This window comes from Mytilus trossulus, chromosome 5 (genome assembly GCF_036588685.1).
Source record: "Mytilus trossulus isolate FHL-02 chromosome 5, PNRI_Mtr1.1.1.hap1, whole genome shotgun sequence".
Taxonomy (NCBI): Eukaryota; Metazoa; Mollusca; class Bivalvia; order Mytilida; family Mytilidae; genus Mytilus; species Mytilus trossulus.
In genome coordinates this window covers 76080822-76097767 of record NC_086377.1, presented here as the reverse complement: position 1 = coordinate 76097767, position 16946 = coordinate 76080822, and the positions used below count along the sequence as shown (strand labels likewise).

The 16946-nt window shown below is 32.4% G+C and overlaps 1 protein-coding gene across 1 annotated transcript in view; it reads left to right on the top strand.

Moving 5' to 3' along the window:
• Positions 1 to 16946, top strand: part of LOC134718317 (uncharacterized) — a 402856-nt gene that overhangs the window by 376066 nt on the left and 9844 nt on the right. Inside the window, exons 4-8 of the mRNA XM_063580812.1 lie at positions 4577 to 5030; positions 5652 to 6424; positions 7189 to 7219; positions 8131 to 8402; positions 13467 to 13494. Coding sequence (XP_063436882.1) covers positions 4577 to 5030; positions 5652 to 6424; positions 7189 to 7219; positions 8131 to 8402; positions 13467 to 13494 — 1558 coding nt within the window. The remainder of the gene's footprint in view (positions 1 to 4576; positions 5031 to 5651; positions 6425 to 7188; positions 7220 to 8130; positions 8403 to 13466; positions 13495 to 16946) is intronic.

Here is a 16946-nt window from a genome sequence, read left to right as displayed (position 1 = left end):
ACAAAATCGCCAAAATAAATTCCGCCAATTTAAAAGTGTACATGCAAATATATTGAAAACAGTTTCGAAACCGCCAAAAAAATAACCGCAAAAATATTTCGTATACCTTATTCAATGAAAATCGCGAAATTTTACACCCGCGAAAATAACCCGCTATACGGTATATTGTGATAAAGCTCTTTCCTGAAAATTTCTTTAGATTTTAAATGAGTGAATTCTCACAAAAAGGAGCTGATGATTTTATCATAAGCATGAACAGAGTGTTGCACTTATTGACAGACAACATCATATTTTTATACCACCACAACACATTTTTGCGGTCGTATATTGGTTTGACGTTTGCTTCAATGTCATCATCCTAAGACACTTTACTTTTCGCACATTAACTGTAGTTTAAGTAAATGCATTTCTATGAAATTTTACCATACAGTTCAATATCACAAAAGGAAGGTTGGGATGGATTTTGGGGGTTATGGTACCAGCAGTTAAGGAATTAGGGGCCAAAAAAGAGCCAAAAATAAGCATTTTTGTTACTTCCAGACATTAACTTGTGTGTTAGTGAATTGATCTCTCTGACCTTGTACCACAAGGTTCCAAATCACAAAGGGAAGGCTGGGATTGATTCAGGGGGTAATTGCCTCAAAATTTTAGGAATAAGGGGCCAAAAAAGAAGCAAAAAACAAGCATTGTTCTAGTTGTACTAATTGTACTACAAGGTTCCACAAAGGGAAAGCTGGAATTGAGTTTGGGGGTAATTGCCGGAAACACTTAGGAATTAAGGGCCAAAAAGGGGCCGAAAATAAGCATTTTTCTAGTTTCCAGACAAGAACTTGTGTTCAAGTGTATGGATCTCTAGCTCAATTGCACAGTATTGCACAAAAAGCAAGAAATCTTCAATTGCACAGTATTGCGCAACAGCAAGAAATCTTCAATTGCACAATATTGCACAAAAAGCAAGAAATATTGAATTGCACAATATTGCGCAATTGCAAGAAATATTCAATTGCACAGTATTGGGCAATAGCAAAAAATCTTCAATTGCACAGTATTGCACAATAATAAGAAATATCCAATAGCACAATATTGTGCAATAGCAAGAAATCTTCGATTTCACAGTTTTGCGCAATAGCAAGAAATATTCAATTTCACAGTATTGAGCAATAGCAAGAAATATTGAATTGCACAATATTGCGCAATTGCAAGAAATATTCAATTGCACAGTATTGGGCAATAGCAAGAAATCTTCTTTTGCACAGTATTGTGCAATAGCAAGAGATCTTCAATTGAAATGTATTACAATTTTTTTAACCCATTAAATTTTTTTTAGATAATTCACCACATTTATTTAGTGTCAGAAACTTATATTATGTCAAAAATTTGATAACAATCAAATTCAGACAGTATCAAGCTTGAATATTGTGTCCAAACATGCACAAACTGTTCAGGGTTCTACCTCTGCGGTTGTATGTATGTGTGTACCTTGCAAGGTCCTCATGTCAGTCAGACAGTTTTCACTTGACCTCGACCTCATTTCATGGATAGGTGAACAAGGTTAAGTTTTGATGGTCTAGTATATTTGGTGTATGGAAGAATTGTAAGTTGTACATGTCCTACTGGCAGGTGTGATCCGACCTTGACATCATTTTCATGGTTCAGTAGTTATAGTTATTTTTTTGTGTTTTGGTATGTTTTTTATACAGTATGCCATTGGTCTACTATATTTTGTATCTGAAATGATTGTAGGGTGTACATGTCCAACAGACAGGTGTGATCTGACCTTAACCTCATTTTCATTTGATTGAGTTTTATAGTATTTTTTTCTTATACTATATATTATAGGTCAACTATATTTGGTGTATGGAAATATTTTATGGTGTACATGTCAGTCTCCAGGTATCATCTGACCTTGACCTCATTTTCATGGATCATTGATCAATGTTAAGTTTTCATGGTTAAGTTTGTTTCTTAGATACTTTAAGCAATAGTTCAACTACATGTATATGTGATGCATAGATTGATTGTACGGTGTTCATGTCTGCCTGGAATGGTTCATCTGACCTTGACCTCCTTTTTATGGTTCATTGGTCAATGTTTAGTTTTCTTGGTCATATCTATAAATTAACTGTTTACCAAACTTTTGAATTTTTGAAATACTCAGTCTTTTCTACCCAGGAATAGACCACCTTAGCTGTATTTGACAAAACGTTTAGCAATTTTAGTCCTAAATGCTCATCAACTTCGTACTTTATTTAGACTTTTTAACATTTTTGAATTCTAGCGTCACTGATGAGTCTTCTGTAGACGGAACGCGGTCTGGTGTAAATACAAAACTTAATCCTAGTATCTATAATGAGTTTATTTAAGTCTGTTTCTTAGAAACTATAGGCAATAGGTCAACTTCATTTAGTGTATTGAATGATTGTTAGGTCTACATGTATTTCTGTTTACTTTATCTGACCTTGACCTCATTTTCTTGGATCATGTTAAGTTTATGTGATAGTTGTAGTTAAACTTTATATGTAGGCCTATCAACATAATATAAATGCTTAGTAAAGAAGGTGAGAAATTTCAGTGTGTGCACTTTTGTTGTTATTCCTGAAACCTATTTTTGTTAAAACTTTGTATTAAGTAGCAGCAAAACAAATGTAATCCTTATTTTTTTCATATATGTTTATTTGTTGTAAAAATAAGTTAAGCAATGTATTGTCAAATTCACAATTTATGGCCTAGTCATTAAGCAATGTGAAAAAAATGTTTTCCTAAAGAAAGTCAGATTGTCTTATAATGAGTTAACCAGAAAACATATTTAATGTTAGAATGTTTACATACTGATTTCTCAAAATATCTACCCAAAGACTAAAAATTCTAGTTTTGATGAATTTTTTCTTCATATACCATCCAGATTTATTTCCTTATTTTTTATGCCTAAAAAAGTAAGCAGGGGAATGGAATTACTTGTTAAATTTAGTCATGAATTTGTATTCCATCTGCTTCCTTTGTTTAATATTCACATAGACAAAGATGAGAGACAGTTTATACTTTTTTTATGACAGATTTTGATTTTATTTTGTAGTATTCTTGCAATATTGGGTCAATTCCATCCTGACCTATTGTAAGGTTGTATATGCAGGCATTCCAAAAATCTTGTTTGTTGCCACTCACAAAGACAAAGTACCATTGGTGAGTTATCTTATGTTAGAAATATAGTAGTTAGTCATTGCCATTTGAAACACTTGAATAATGTGTAAAAACTGCTTACATAATGATAATATGCCGATATGTCTTAACTTGACCAAACTTCGTGTAAAGCTACACTTTTAAAAGAACAAGATCCTAATTGATTGGCGGGTAATAGACTTAAGATCAGATTAAAGGGCCTATAACTAGAGTAGAATATATGAAGAACCACTTATAGATAAGAAAATTGATATTCGGTTTGCGTTTGTATTAATATTCAAAAGTAAAATCACAAAAATACTGAACTCAGAGGAAAATCAATTTGGAAAGTCCATAATCACATGGCAAAATCAAAAAACAAAACGCATCAAAAACGAATGGACAAGAACTGTCATATTCCTGACTTGGTACAGGCATTTTCAAATGTAGTAAATTTTCATGAAGATTCTCTGCAGTGTCACTCTCGGTCATGGTCTTTTCACTTCAAACAATTGCTCAGTTTAAATTGTAAAAGTTTGTATTTTCTTGGCCGTGTCACTCTCGGGCATAGTTTATTGACTTTAAACAATTGCTCAGTTTAAATGTTAAAGTTTGAATTTTCTTAGCCGTGTCACTGTCGGGCATGGTCTATTGACTTTAAACAATTGCTCAGTTTAAATGTTAAATTTTTTTTTTTCTTTGCCGTGTCACTCTCGGGCAATGTCTATTGACTATAACAATTGCTCAGTTTGATTGTTAAAGTTGTATTTAAGTCAGTTTTATTTCAACAAATATTTTGACAAAGTGAAAGTTTAGCATTTAGTGGTACTGCACAAGATATACGTCTTAACTGTATTTTCAGTGATGTAAGTCCCCAAAATATTTGAAATTCCAAAACGTAATACAAATGTTGATGAGTTGATGAAATCAAAACTCTGGACAGGGAATGCATTAGGACGATTCATGCTTTGTTTTAAAATAATTATAATTTTTATCAACAAAAAATTGAACTATAACAATATCCATATGTTCATGCAAATTCCCTCTTGACCTGTTTAAGATGTATTGCCAACTTATTAAATGTGACTTATTTGTTTACTTGTGTTTCTATACTAGGTAGGTAAAGTGAATTACCAAACACAAATATAAATAGCTAGTGTTTCTTTCAAAAGACCCTTTTCATTTTATTCCCCTTGGAATGTAAGATTTAACAACTGATAACAGTTTCAGTCTGTTATCTTTGAAAGTATAAGATCTAGGTTAAAAGTGTAAAATTGACCTATAAGAGAAGATGTATGTCATTTGAAAATTTGAGATTGTAGTACGTGTTGGAATATTCCACCATTGAAGATGCATATAAATCACCAGGTGTGCGATGCAGTATCAGTGTATTATTTTGTCAACTTTTTATGTTTAACAGGAGAATATTGCGACCAGACGTGAAGAGCTTTACAGAGGAATTGAGGAATTGTTTAAAGACCACGAGGGAAAACATCATCTGGTCCTTAGACCTCTAATATTTGTCAATGCCAAAGATCAAGCCGACCCAGAAATAGAAGTTCTGAAGAAAACAATAACAGAACTAACATTCGACCACCCATGCTGGGGTGAAAGGATGCCGAATGCATGTGTTCCACTGGAGCTTGAGATCGCTGAACTAGTGGCAGAAGGAAAGCAAATAATGTCATTGGCTGAAGTTAAAGAATTAAATGCTATCAGCGAGGTGTCTGTCCTGTCTCCTGAGCAGTTGACCGATTTTCTACATTATCAACATTCTCTAGGGAAAATTGTCTATTTTGACACACCACAGCTAAGAGATAATGTTATCATCAGTCCCCTTCTTATGGTGGAAGTTATGAGATCTTTTATTACTGGTGTGTAAATATTTTCATTGAGTAATAATTAAATTGCTGGTAAAAAACATACCAAAATATTGTTTACCAGCCAATAATAGCACTAGGGACTGTTAAATGGTGCCCTTAACTAACCTTTAAGTTGTTTTTTCAGAACTTTTTATTATACAATTAGTAAAAAATTATAAATTTTAGTATTCACAGTTTCAATACTTGTTAAATTATAGCTAATTATTGTATCATGCTGTGAAAATTTGGAGAGAATAACAGTTTTAACTTATGTTTTGTAAAATCATAATGGAAAATTATGATAAAAAAACATTTTTTTTAAACTGAAACTGAAACGTAATAGCTTAACAGGTATAGGTATAACTATAAAACTTCATGGTTTATAAATATAGAATAAATTTTAAAGTGTAACATTTTTCCACAATGAGAAACGATTCAATTTTGATCATCAAATGCCTTGATTAAGGAAAGATAATTTGTTCTAAAACAGAACATGTTATAGAATTATTAAGATAATATTATTTTCCTGTGCTGATCAAGGTGAGCAACATAGCTTCCATAGATACATTTTAATATAAGTATATTTTTGACTTTAATTTCAAATCTTAAGATTGATTTTATTTCTTTTTATAGATGTTGAATTCTGGCCAAAAGAAGATAACACAAGAAAAACCTTCAAAAAGATGTCTGAAAATGGAATGATACAAAAATTAGACCTCTACCAGATTTGGGAGCAAGAAGAATTTTGTCAGATATTACTCTTTAAAGAGTACATATTTGATATGCTGATACACCTTGATATCGTATCTGAACAGCGTAGATATGATACAAAAACAGGAAGTCGGCTACCAGTAGAACACTTCTTTGTACCCTGTATGCTTACCCAAAGAAATGATACAGATTTCTTGTCACAAGAATGTACACCAGAGAGGACTGTTAGTTTGGCCTTTGTTTTTAACGGAACCGTTGTTCCTCCAGCTTTACCGAATCGTCTCATATGCGCATGTCTCAGTATGTGGACATTGAAGCAATACCGTGGAAGGAAACTTATGTTTTCTGGGTTTGTGGGGTTATCAGTTGATAAAGAGCATGATATCGTTGTCTGTGTAGAAGGAAATAAGATCTTATTGCACCTAGTCCACAAGCGCTCCAAGGGTTTGATAATACCTGATATAGCCACCAGTGTCCGGGATTGTTTGTTTGTTACTTTAGAGAGAATCTCCGAATTTTATCAGTTCACCATCCATTGTAAAGCCAGCAGCAAGTTACCCTTCCACACTGAGTATTCATGCTCGAAATTAAACTGTTTCACATCAGAAAATAAGATGGCTTCCGAAACTGAGGAATCTCTTTGTGAACACGGAGAAAACCTTAAAAATAACTGGAGTATTTGGAACAAGAAAAGGGTATGTAAATAATTTTAGGTACATCATTGCGAGAAATTTAAAATTGATTTCTAAGCCTGAACAAATGTCGCCAAGTTCCTTTATTGCATAAGATAGGTACTATATTTGCATTATATGTTAGACATTCAATCTTGCAACTCTTTATAAAAAATAAGATATGATATATGATTGTCAACGTAACAACTCTCCACCATAAACCACATGACGTAAAATTCAGCACCTATAGGTCGCTGTGAGGCCTTCAACAATGAACAAAATATATGCCACATATCAAGCTCTTAAAGTTGTTCATGTTGTTATGTTAAAATGTTCATACATTCAGAGACAAATTTATATCTGTACCAACTTGTTGATGTTGGTATGATAGTAAACTAAACAGCAAAGGAAATTTGATTATATTGTGTACCCATTAACTTCCAATGCTGAATAGTTATTTCAAAACACATACATGTATGAATTGTAAACAAATGTATTAGACAGCGAAGCAAATGGATGCTAATGTTGCTATGACACCTCTTTGTTTAAACCATTTTTTTGTAAGGTAGAGGAGTGGATTAATATTTATAATATTTACCTGACTTTGGTTGTAGTAACTATCAGTATTTGTCAATATTGTATATTTTTATTATGTGTCATTAATTTTTTGTCATTAGTTTCACACATTTTACAAAATGAAATGTTTTTTTGGGGACCGACAAGCAAGTAGGTTGTTTACATGGAATTATACAAATACTTGGATTGTAGAGTTATTTTCTATTTTACAGGAACAAAAGCAGTGTGATGCTAATTGTCCAGGTAAATGTATCATTAATCTCTCTGCACTTCCATATTATTGACCAGAGTTAACATTTAACTTATTAAAATATCCAATTTAATTACAATCTCATGACATAAAACCATGCTACTGATATGCCATAATTGTGATAAAGCTTAAACAATAAATAATGATTTTTCACATATTTCAGATTGGAACAACCGTGGAAAAGTAATAATTGTTTACCATCTGAGTTTACAATTACCAAAGATACATGTATTAGAAACTTTTAATTTAAAATATATGATTTGCAATTTTGGTTAAGATTAATTGCTGTAAATTACTAAAATGTATCCTATATGTCTTATGAGTAAATTGTCTAGGATTGCTGTCAACAGATAAAATATGTGCTATATTTAAGATAATACATTTAGGTGTATTTTGTGAACATAGGTTCGAAGAAATTAGAATTAGATTACTGCATATGTTGATTATATTGTGTACCCATTAACTTCCAATGCTGAATAGTTATCTCATCTTATCTCAGTATATTAACGTACTTTTTTATGCCCCACCTACGATAGTAGAGGGGCATTATGTTTTCTGGTCTGTGCGTCTGTTCGTCCGTCTGTCTGTCCGTTCGTTCGTCAAACGAAATTAAACTTTTGACTCCAATTTCATTGTCCACTGAACATAGAAAATGAGTGTATGTTTCAGGTTAAAATTTTTGGTCAAGGTAGTTTTTGATGAAGTTGAAGTCCAATCAACTTGAAACTTAGTACACATGATCCTTATGATATTATCTTTCTAATTTTAATGCCTTATTATATTTTTTATCCAATTTCATGGTCCATTGAACATGGAAAATGATAGTGCGAGTGGGGCATTCGTGTACTTTGGACACATTCTTGTTTATAATTCATATATGTATGTGTTTTGAAATTCGTTTTAGGTTTGAGTGAAGATGCATTATCTCAGATCCCAAGTAACACAGAGTTGCTTCGTCTGTCTAATCATTGTGAGGCACATATGCTACATGAATTGGCTCTCCATCTTGGAATGGACGAGATGGTATGGAGTGATATGGTAGAGAATTACCCAACAAATACACAGATGGTTAAATTTTTGACGCTTATTCATTTGAAAGAGAATAATGAAATCAGTTTCGCAGAATTGGACAACGGATTGAGAGAAATGGAAATAACAACACATAAATTATGTGTGGTAAGTAATTACTGCAATGGACTGATGCAATTGTATTTATCTTTTCATATATTTCTTTAACTGGCATATGGTGTGGTTTTATTGTGAAATTGTCTGTTCTGTAGTGTTCTTCTGACCTGGACCTAAAATATCATCGGAAAGTACCAAGACTTAATAGAGACATGTTTGCAATATCATATTAAGTTAAAGATTCTACTTTGTTTTGAAGTTGTGAATCTTTCAATTTAACTTCAGTTTTCACTTTATTTGCTTCTTATGATCTTATGAATTTTGATATGATTCTCTATCATTACATACTGCCATCAGGTTTTTTGTCGATCCTGCGAAAGCGAAACATAGCGATCATAGAATCCGGTGTTGGCGTCGGCGGCGTCAGCATTTGGGTTGAATCTGTAGTTTTATTAGACTTTTTCAAATCTTCTTGGAATTTTATTAAATTTGGACAGAAGCCAAAATATTGTATCAAGAGCAAATTGATAAGGTCCTTAAATGGCCCCTATTTCTGGCTAAAATTTATAATTAGGATTAATTGACCAATACAAAAATGAATCATAGCTTATACAATGACAATATCGAAAATATAACTTTTTTTTTTATTTACGTACTAGCGCTCTGTTCATGACGTCACAAATAGCGTTTTGATTTTCTATGAAAACTCATTGAAAATGGATAAGGCTTTTATAGCTAACTATGCGGTATGGGCTTTGCTCATTGTTGAAGGCCTTACGGTGACCTATAGTTGTTAATGTTTGTGTCATTTTGGTCTCTTTAGGACAGTTGTCTCATTGACAATCATACCACATCTTCTTTTTTATAAGATCATAGGCGTCGAAAAAAAATTATTTTAGCTTAATCTTTGTCACGGCATTTTACATATCTGACACACATATTTAGTTTGTCGACGCCAGCACTCTATGTTTCCTAGGCATTAATTTGGTTAAAATCAATACTATTTTGTCAAATTTTGCAAAAGTCTCTGTTTCTGACCTAATTGAGATTTGAAAATTAACGCTTCAGAATACTACTTTGACAAAATACTTCTATTTAATTTCCTACTTTTCATCAACTGAAAATAGTTATCAAAGGTACCAGAATTATAATTTAGTACGCCAGAAGCGCGTTTCATCTACATAAGACTCATCAGTGACGCGCATATCAAAATATTTATAAAACCAAACAAGTACAAAGTTGAAGAGCATTGAGGATCCAAAATTCCCAAAAAGTTGTGCCAAATCGGCTAAGGTAATCTATGCCTGGCATGAGAAAATCCTTAGTTTTTCCAAAATTTTAAAGTTTTGTAAACAGGAAATTTATAAAAATTACCATATTATTGATATTGATGTCAACACCGAAATGTTGACTACTGGGCTGGTGATGCCCTCGGGGACGAAAGGTCCACCAGCAGTGGCATTGACCCAGTTGTGTAAATATTTATCAAAGGTACAAGGATTATAATTAAGTACGCCAGACGCGCGTTCGTCTACATAAGACTCATCAGTGACGCTCATATCACAATATTTATAAAGCCAAACAAGTACAAAGTTGAAGAGCAGTGGCATCGACCCAGTGGTGTAAATAGTTATCAAAGGTACCATGATTATAATTACATTTGTTATCCTGCAGTGTCAATTTTGTTTACCCTTGTTTAACTATATTTCCCTAGTGTTTACGTATCTGTTTTTGACCTATTTGACATGTTTGAGATTTAAAAAACAACGCTTCAAATTATTACTTTGACAAACAAACTTCTGTTTAACTTCCACTTTTCATCAACTTAAAACATTTGTTATCCTGCAGTGTCATTCTATTTTGTTTACCCTTGTAACTATATTTCCTTAGTGTTTACTTATCGAGAAAGTTCTTATACTATACATGTTATATAACCAAACACTTTTATTTATGTTTTTTGTGGAATTTGTAATTTAGTATCTACTATTTTTTCTTTTTTTTTACGTCTTTGCTACATTAATTTGTATTTTTGTTTGAATATTTTAGTTAGTTGTGTTGTATGTCTGTGATGAATGTTTATATAGTTTAGGCTGCTAGATCTTAATTATTGTCATATTGACCTTTTTACTTCTGTTTGAGTTACTCAATTTACCGGAACTATAAACTACTGTCATACAAGTGTGAGGTTTAACTGGCTATACACCGGATATAACAAATTCGTCTTCGGGAAAATGCCTGTACATGAGTCATGAATGTGGCCTCTAGTTTTCACTTTTTAAGTTGATTGATATCGTTTAGATTTGTCAACTTTGATGAACGTCCCGTTTTATACGCCCGTCAAAATTTTATACAAATGTTCGGCGTCCACATGTAGCACCGTAACTTGAGAACCACTTATCCAAATTTCATGAAACTTAACATAGTTGTTTCTTATGATGGTCAAACGATCTGTATACTTTTTGGTGAAAAATAGGGGGTTTATCCATGTCGCACCGTATTTCAAAAACCATTAATGATTATTGCTAAAACTTTACACACTTCTTACTTATATTAATCTAAAGATCAGTATACATTTTGGTGATGATTCAAAATTTAGAGTGAATGAGTTTTGTAAAAAAAAAGGGGGGTTTTCACGTGTCGCACCGTATCTCAGAAACTATTATGATTATTGCATAATACTTCACACACAAGACAACGAGCGTATCATGAGCTCGTGGCGCAGCTTTTCATTTAATTTGTTTTTGAGTATGGTACTTTTGTGATACTTTTCTACATTGATCTTTGATAAGGTTAAGATTATATGATATCAATCTTTGAGTAAAACCTTCAAATTACAGACTCACAACATGGTCAACATAAATGCAATCAAGATAAGTAAAGCAGGCGAGACATTTCAGCTTGTTGTATTATGCTTGGAAAGGATGAGATAGTAAAGTTTTTAAACAGACATTAGCTGTCAAATTTATGTTCACCAATTTGACTCAAATTCTCATATTTGAATTAAATTTACAAACACGTATATCCAAATTACAAAAACTTTACATAAACAATTAACAATGCATAGACTTGATAATATGTATTAGCTTTTCGTGTATATTCTAGTCTAATTAACCATTGAGATGACCTCCTTTTATATCTAGGCGTTATGTATTCAGGTTTAGTTTTCTGTAATTAGTTAATACTTCAGTTTCTTTGTGTATATCTCTTTCATATTCATTTGATAAAATTTACTGTTTGCAATAGCATGAATTGTTCTATATAATAAGAATGTTCTTATCCCGAGCATAAAAACAATGCCGTATTTGGCGAAACCTTTTCAACTTTTGATCTTCAGTGCTTGTACAACTTTGTAGTTTTTTCACTTTCGATCTTTTATATCTGGGCGTCACTGGTGAGTCTTGTGTGGACAAGGCGTGTTTTTGGCGTATTGAATTTTAAACATGATGCTTTTTGTTATCTATTAATCATGTTTTTCTTTGTCTAATATGTTCTCCTATTTATTTGTATTGTAGTCCTGTAATATTATGTTGTCATTTCAATGTTATATTTAACTTTGCCATTAAAGTGCGAGGTTTGGCATGCCATAAAACCAGGTTCAACCCACCACTTTTATTCCCCTTTAAAAGTGTCCTGTACCAAGTCAGGAAGATGGTCATTGTTATATTATTGTTCGTTTCTCTGTGTGTTGCATTTTAACGTTGAGTCGTTTGTGTTTCTTCTTATTTTTGAGATATTGAGATAAGACGTGGCACGGTACTTGTCTATCCCAAATTCATGTATTTGGTTTTCATGTTATTTTGGTTAGTCTCGTGGTGTTTTGTCTGATTCTTGGTCCGTTTCTGTGTGTGTTGCGTTTCGGTGTTGTGTCGTTGTTCTCCTCTTATATTTAATGCGTTTCGCTCGGTTTTGGTTTGTTACCCCGATTTTGTTTTTTTGTCCATGGATTTATGAGTTTTGAATAGCGGTATACTACTGTTGCCTTTATTTACTTTTACAAATTTGGATGGAGAGTTGTCTCTTTGGCCACATCTTTTTATATCTATGTATAAATATAAATAGATATTGACTATGTGCAATTGGATCTTTGTAGGTCTGCTTGATTTCATATTATAGGTTTAAAAAAAATGTTAAATATAGTTTTTGTTAACTGTATAATAATATTTTGTTATGGATCCAATCCATATACCAAATGGTTCACCCTTGTGTCATTTCCAATGTTTACAATTTTTATGCCCCCGTGAATTAATTTTAACCCTTGTCCATCTGTACGTACGTCCGTACGTCCCAACATTGGTTTCAGTTCTCTTACTTGAGTTTGCCTCAACCAAATGTTATGAAACTTATATACAATGCTTATTACCACAAAACACATATCAACGTTGAATTTTAGAGGCGTCACTATAACCATTCTAGAGTTATGCCCTTTATAAATGGAAAAAATGCAAAAAATTTAGTTTCTGTTATTTAACTTAAGCTTGTCTCAACCAAATATTATGAAACTTATACACAATGCTTATTACCACAACATACAGATCAAGTTTACTTTGATAGCGTCACTCTAACCGTTCTAGAGTTATGCCCCATTATCAATGGAAAGAATTACAAAATTTGAAGTTTCCATTCTCTAACTTAAGTTTGCCTCAACCAAATGTTTTTAAACTTATACAAAATGCTTTTTAACTTAAGTTTGCCCCAACTAAAAATTATGAAACCCTCACACAATACTTTTTACCATAAAACTCAGATAAAGTACAAATTTGGGTAGCGTCACTTTTATTGTTCTTTAGTTATGTCCCTTTATAATATTGTATGCAAGCTGGGGCATCATCTGTGTCGATGGGGACACATTCTCCACTTTTTTTTACTTTTTTAAGCTGAACACGTTTAATACATGTGTAACCATTCAATTGGCAATTAGTTTAAAGTATTGAATGTGGGTATTGATCATAGCTAATGCCCTTAACAATGAATAATTTGAACATTTCTTTTGAATCTGGTCTGAGCCCTTTACTTCTGTAATAACTGTATGAGCTTGTTTTCAGATAACATGGATAAATGATAGATTTAACTTACCACTCTGAAATAAATTGATGTTAACAATTATCATATTTTCAGGTACGTCGGAGAAAACAAGTGAAATCTGGTAAGTATTTTGATATCTAAAGGTCTTTATATGACATAATAAAAAAGACCTCTGTCTTAATGTTCTGTATCGTATAAATCATAAATGGTATGCTTACCTTGGTACAATATCTGATAAAGGGTAGATTATTTAACAATTAGTCATCTTGATTCCTTTTTACATAACTGTGCAACTTGGATTTTTTATATTTCATGGGATTTACCAGTAATCATAATGTTATTATCTTTATAAATAAAGGCAACAGTAGTAGACCGCTGTTCAAAAGTCATTAATCAATTGAGAGAAAACAAATCCGGATTAAAAACTAAAACCGAGGGAAAAGCATCAACTATAAGAGGAAAACAAATCCGGATTAAAAACTAAAACCGAGGGAAACACATCAACTATAACAGGAAAACAACAAAACAACAGAACACTGAAGTGCAACAAAAACAAAAGACAATGCAACATACACAGAAACGAACTATGAGATCAGAACTGCCATATTCCTGACTTGGTACAGGACATTTATCATATTGTTATGTATCTTGTTTGATTACAAAGCAGTAAGCACATACCTTCGAATTATAATTAATCCCTTTGGAGATGTTTGGCTGTTTGTGTAATAACAAAGCAGTATTAGAGCATTCTTTCAAAATTCAATCACTCTCTTTACAGATGTTTATCTTTCATGCGGGATTTGGTTTTAAAATTGAAAAGTCATGACTGCCTCCCTGAATTTATTCCAATTAGTATATTCCAACTTTTAGCGGGGCACTAAGTTCAGTGATTAAATGCCTTTTTTTTGTAGTCCCCCTTTCATATCCTTATACCTCATCTTCATAATCTACTTTTACAGTCGACACCAAACAACGTGAACATGAACTAAACTGCGGCCGTATATTGACTGGTATCACGTCATCGTCGTCCGAAAAAGGATGGTTTCCGGATAATAACTTTAATATAAGTAAAAAGAAATCCATAAAATATTAACACAATGTTTATAACAACAAAAGGAAGGTTGGTTTCGATTCAGGGGTTATGGTCATATCGGTTTAGGAATTGGGGGCCAAAAAGGGCCCAACACATACATTTATCTAGTTTCAGAACAATAAGTTGTGTGTAAGTATTTCAATTACCACAATGTTCATACCATAAAGTAGAAGGTTGGGATTTCTTTTAAGGGTTATTGGGCAAACAGTCAAGGAATTCGGGGACAATAACTTATGTTTTACTGTATGAATCTCTCTGACATTGTACCACAAGTTTCCTTGTAATGAAGGGCAGGTTTGGTGTCAGTTTGGAGTTAATATCCCTGATCATTTAGGAATAAGGGGCCAAAAAGGGCAGAAATGAAGCATTTTTCTAGTTTACTGACAATAACTTGTGGTAAAGTGTATGCATCTCTCTCATATTATACTACAAGGTTTCTTACTACAAAGGAAAGACTGGAATTGAGTTTTGGGGTTCTTACTCCAAGTAGGGTTTCAATTAGTGAGGGGCCAAAAAGGGGCCTAAATAAGCAGTTTGTAGTTTTAAGTCAATAACCAGTGTTTAAGTGTATAAATCTCTCTGAAACTATACCATAAGTTTCCATACTACAAAGGGATGGTTATAGGGGGTAATGTATCAAATCATTAAGCAATTAGGGGCAAACAGGGGTGAAGCAAGGGTTTTTCTTGTGAAAGGACAATTTAGACAATTTAAAAGCAGTGTAAGGGAGGTAATCCAATTAAAACTTTAAAAAAACTGTTATATCTATGTTTGATTACTTGATTACCTCCCTTGGATGCTTGACAATTATGTTAAATGATGTGATAATTGTCTTGAGATGTGTAGCTGTAAATTTATTTTTAGAAGTTATTGTTAAGGCCACACCAATTTGATTCCTTGTTCGACGGACCTGCCCGCACCTATTTTTTTCAAAACAGATTTTTTTTATTTCTTTTTATATTCCCGCTTCCCGCATCCGGAAATGTAATCATGTTTTTTTTGCTAAATATTATAAAAAGATATCATCATTTGTTTTTAAAATCACAGTCTAACCTGTATATTCCGATTTTAAACATAAAAACACCCCATCACACTGTGTAAATATCTGTGAGAATATTTGTTTCAGCATGAAACCTATTTATCCAAAGTAAGAGTGCTCCGATATAAATTTATAGCAGCGTAAATACCTGTAACAAAAAATTGGTTTCTTTCCCCCTTACTTAAATTCCCGATAAAAACAATGTTCGTTGTTAGAATAAAGTACAAAGAACTTCTGAAGGATTTGCCTTCAACTGCAATTATATTGAATGCTGGCGAAACAAAACTATCCATAGCCGCTGCATGTTTCTGCACCTGTCCTGATTGATTCAGGGGCCATGCAGCAGTTATCGTTTATTGATGTTGTTCATTGGTATTTTCCCGTTTAGATCGTTGGTTTTTCCTGTTCGAATTGTGTAAGCTTATAATTTTGGGGTCCTTTATAGATTGCTGTTTGGTCTGTATCAAAGCCCTGTGTAAAAGGCCGTACGCTGACCTGTGTTTGTTATTATCAGGTTGAGAACAACCCTCCCTCAGACAAGGGGTCATTTTACTGATGCAGAAAATAAAATAAAAATACCAAGGATCTGTATAGTACTTCTATAAAAAACCTTTGAAAACTTAGAATTTTGTACTCAAAAAGAGGAGAGTTACATCTTATTTTATAAAACTTTTTCTAAAAGAGGGGTCCACTTATTTTGAATAATATTAAACTGTTAAAGTAAATGTGTTAATTTAATATGGTTAAAGTCCAGGAATAATACAAAATTCTTGGATATTTTTGACTATTTAATACCAGATTAATACATTTGTACATAGACCAGATTTAATTATTTCTTGGTCAACAGGGAAAAACTCCTTTAGAAATTAAAGAAATGTAAAAGTACAAGTGATTAATCAAGTTTTAATATAGTCAAAACCTACTATTTTATGTTTACAAAAAAAAATTATAATCGCTCGCCTTTACTTTTCAAGCTTCGCCTCAAAAATTTGCAAATTAAATTTTTTTTTATTAAAATTTTCAAATCGCTCGCTCGCCCCAAATTTTGGAGTCCAAAAATCCGTAGAACAAGAAATTAAATTGGTGTGGCCTAATTAATATTAATTTTAACCATGACTAAGTTATTTTATATTTTAATACTTTATGATGTATTTAAATGAGTAGTTATTGTTGCAAACATAATTAGAAATTGGAATTGAGTTTTTTTTTTGGAATAAGGGATTAAGGGAGGTGATAAAAAATGGGGAGGGATTGTGGTAAAAAAAAATTCATTTCAGATTTCCGAAATTAATAAGAATTTTTCTTCAAATATTTGTTTTTGAGGGGATTTATATTCAACAGCTTAGTGTATTGCTCAAAGTTCATCAGATCACATTCATTATGTGTCAGAAACCTTTGCTGTGTCAACTATTTGATCACAATCCAAATTCAGAGCTGTATC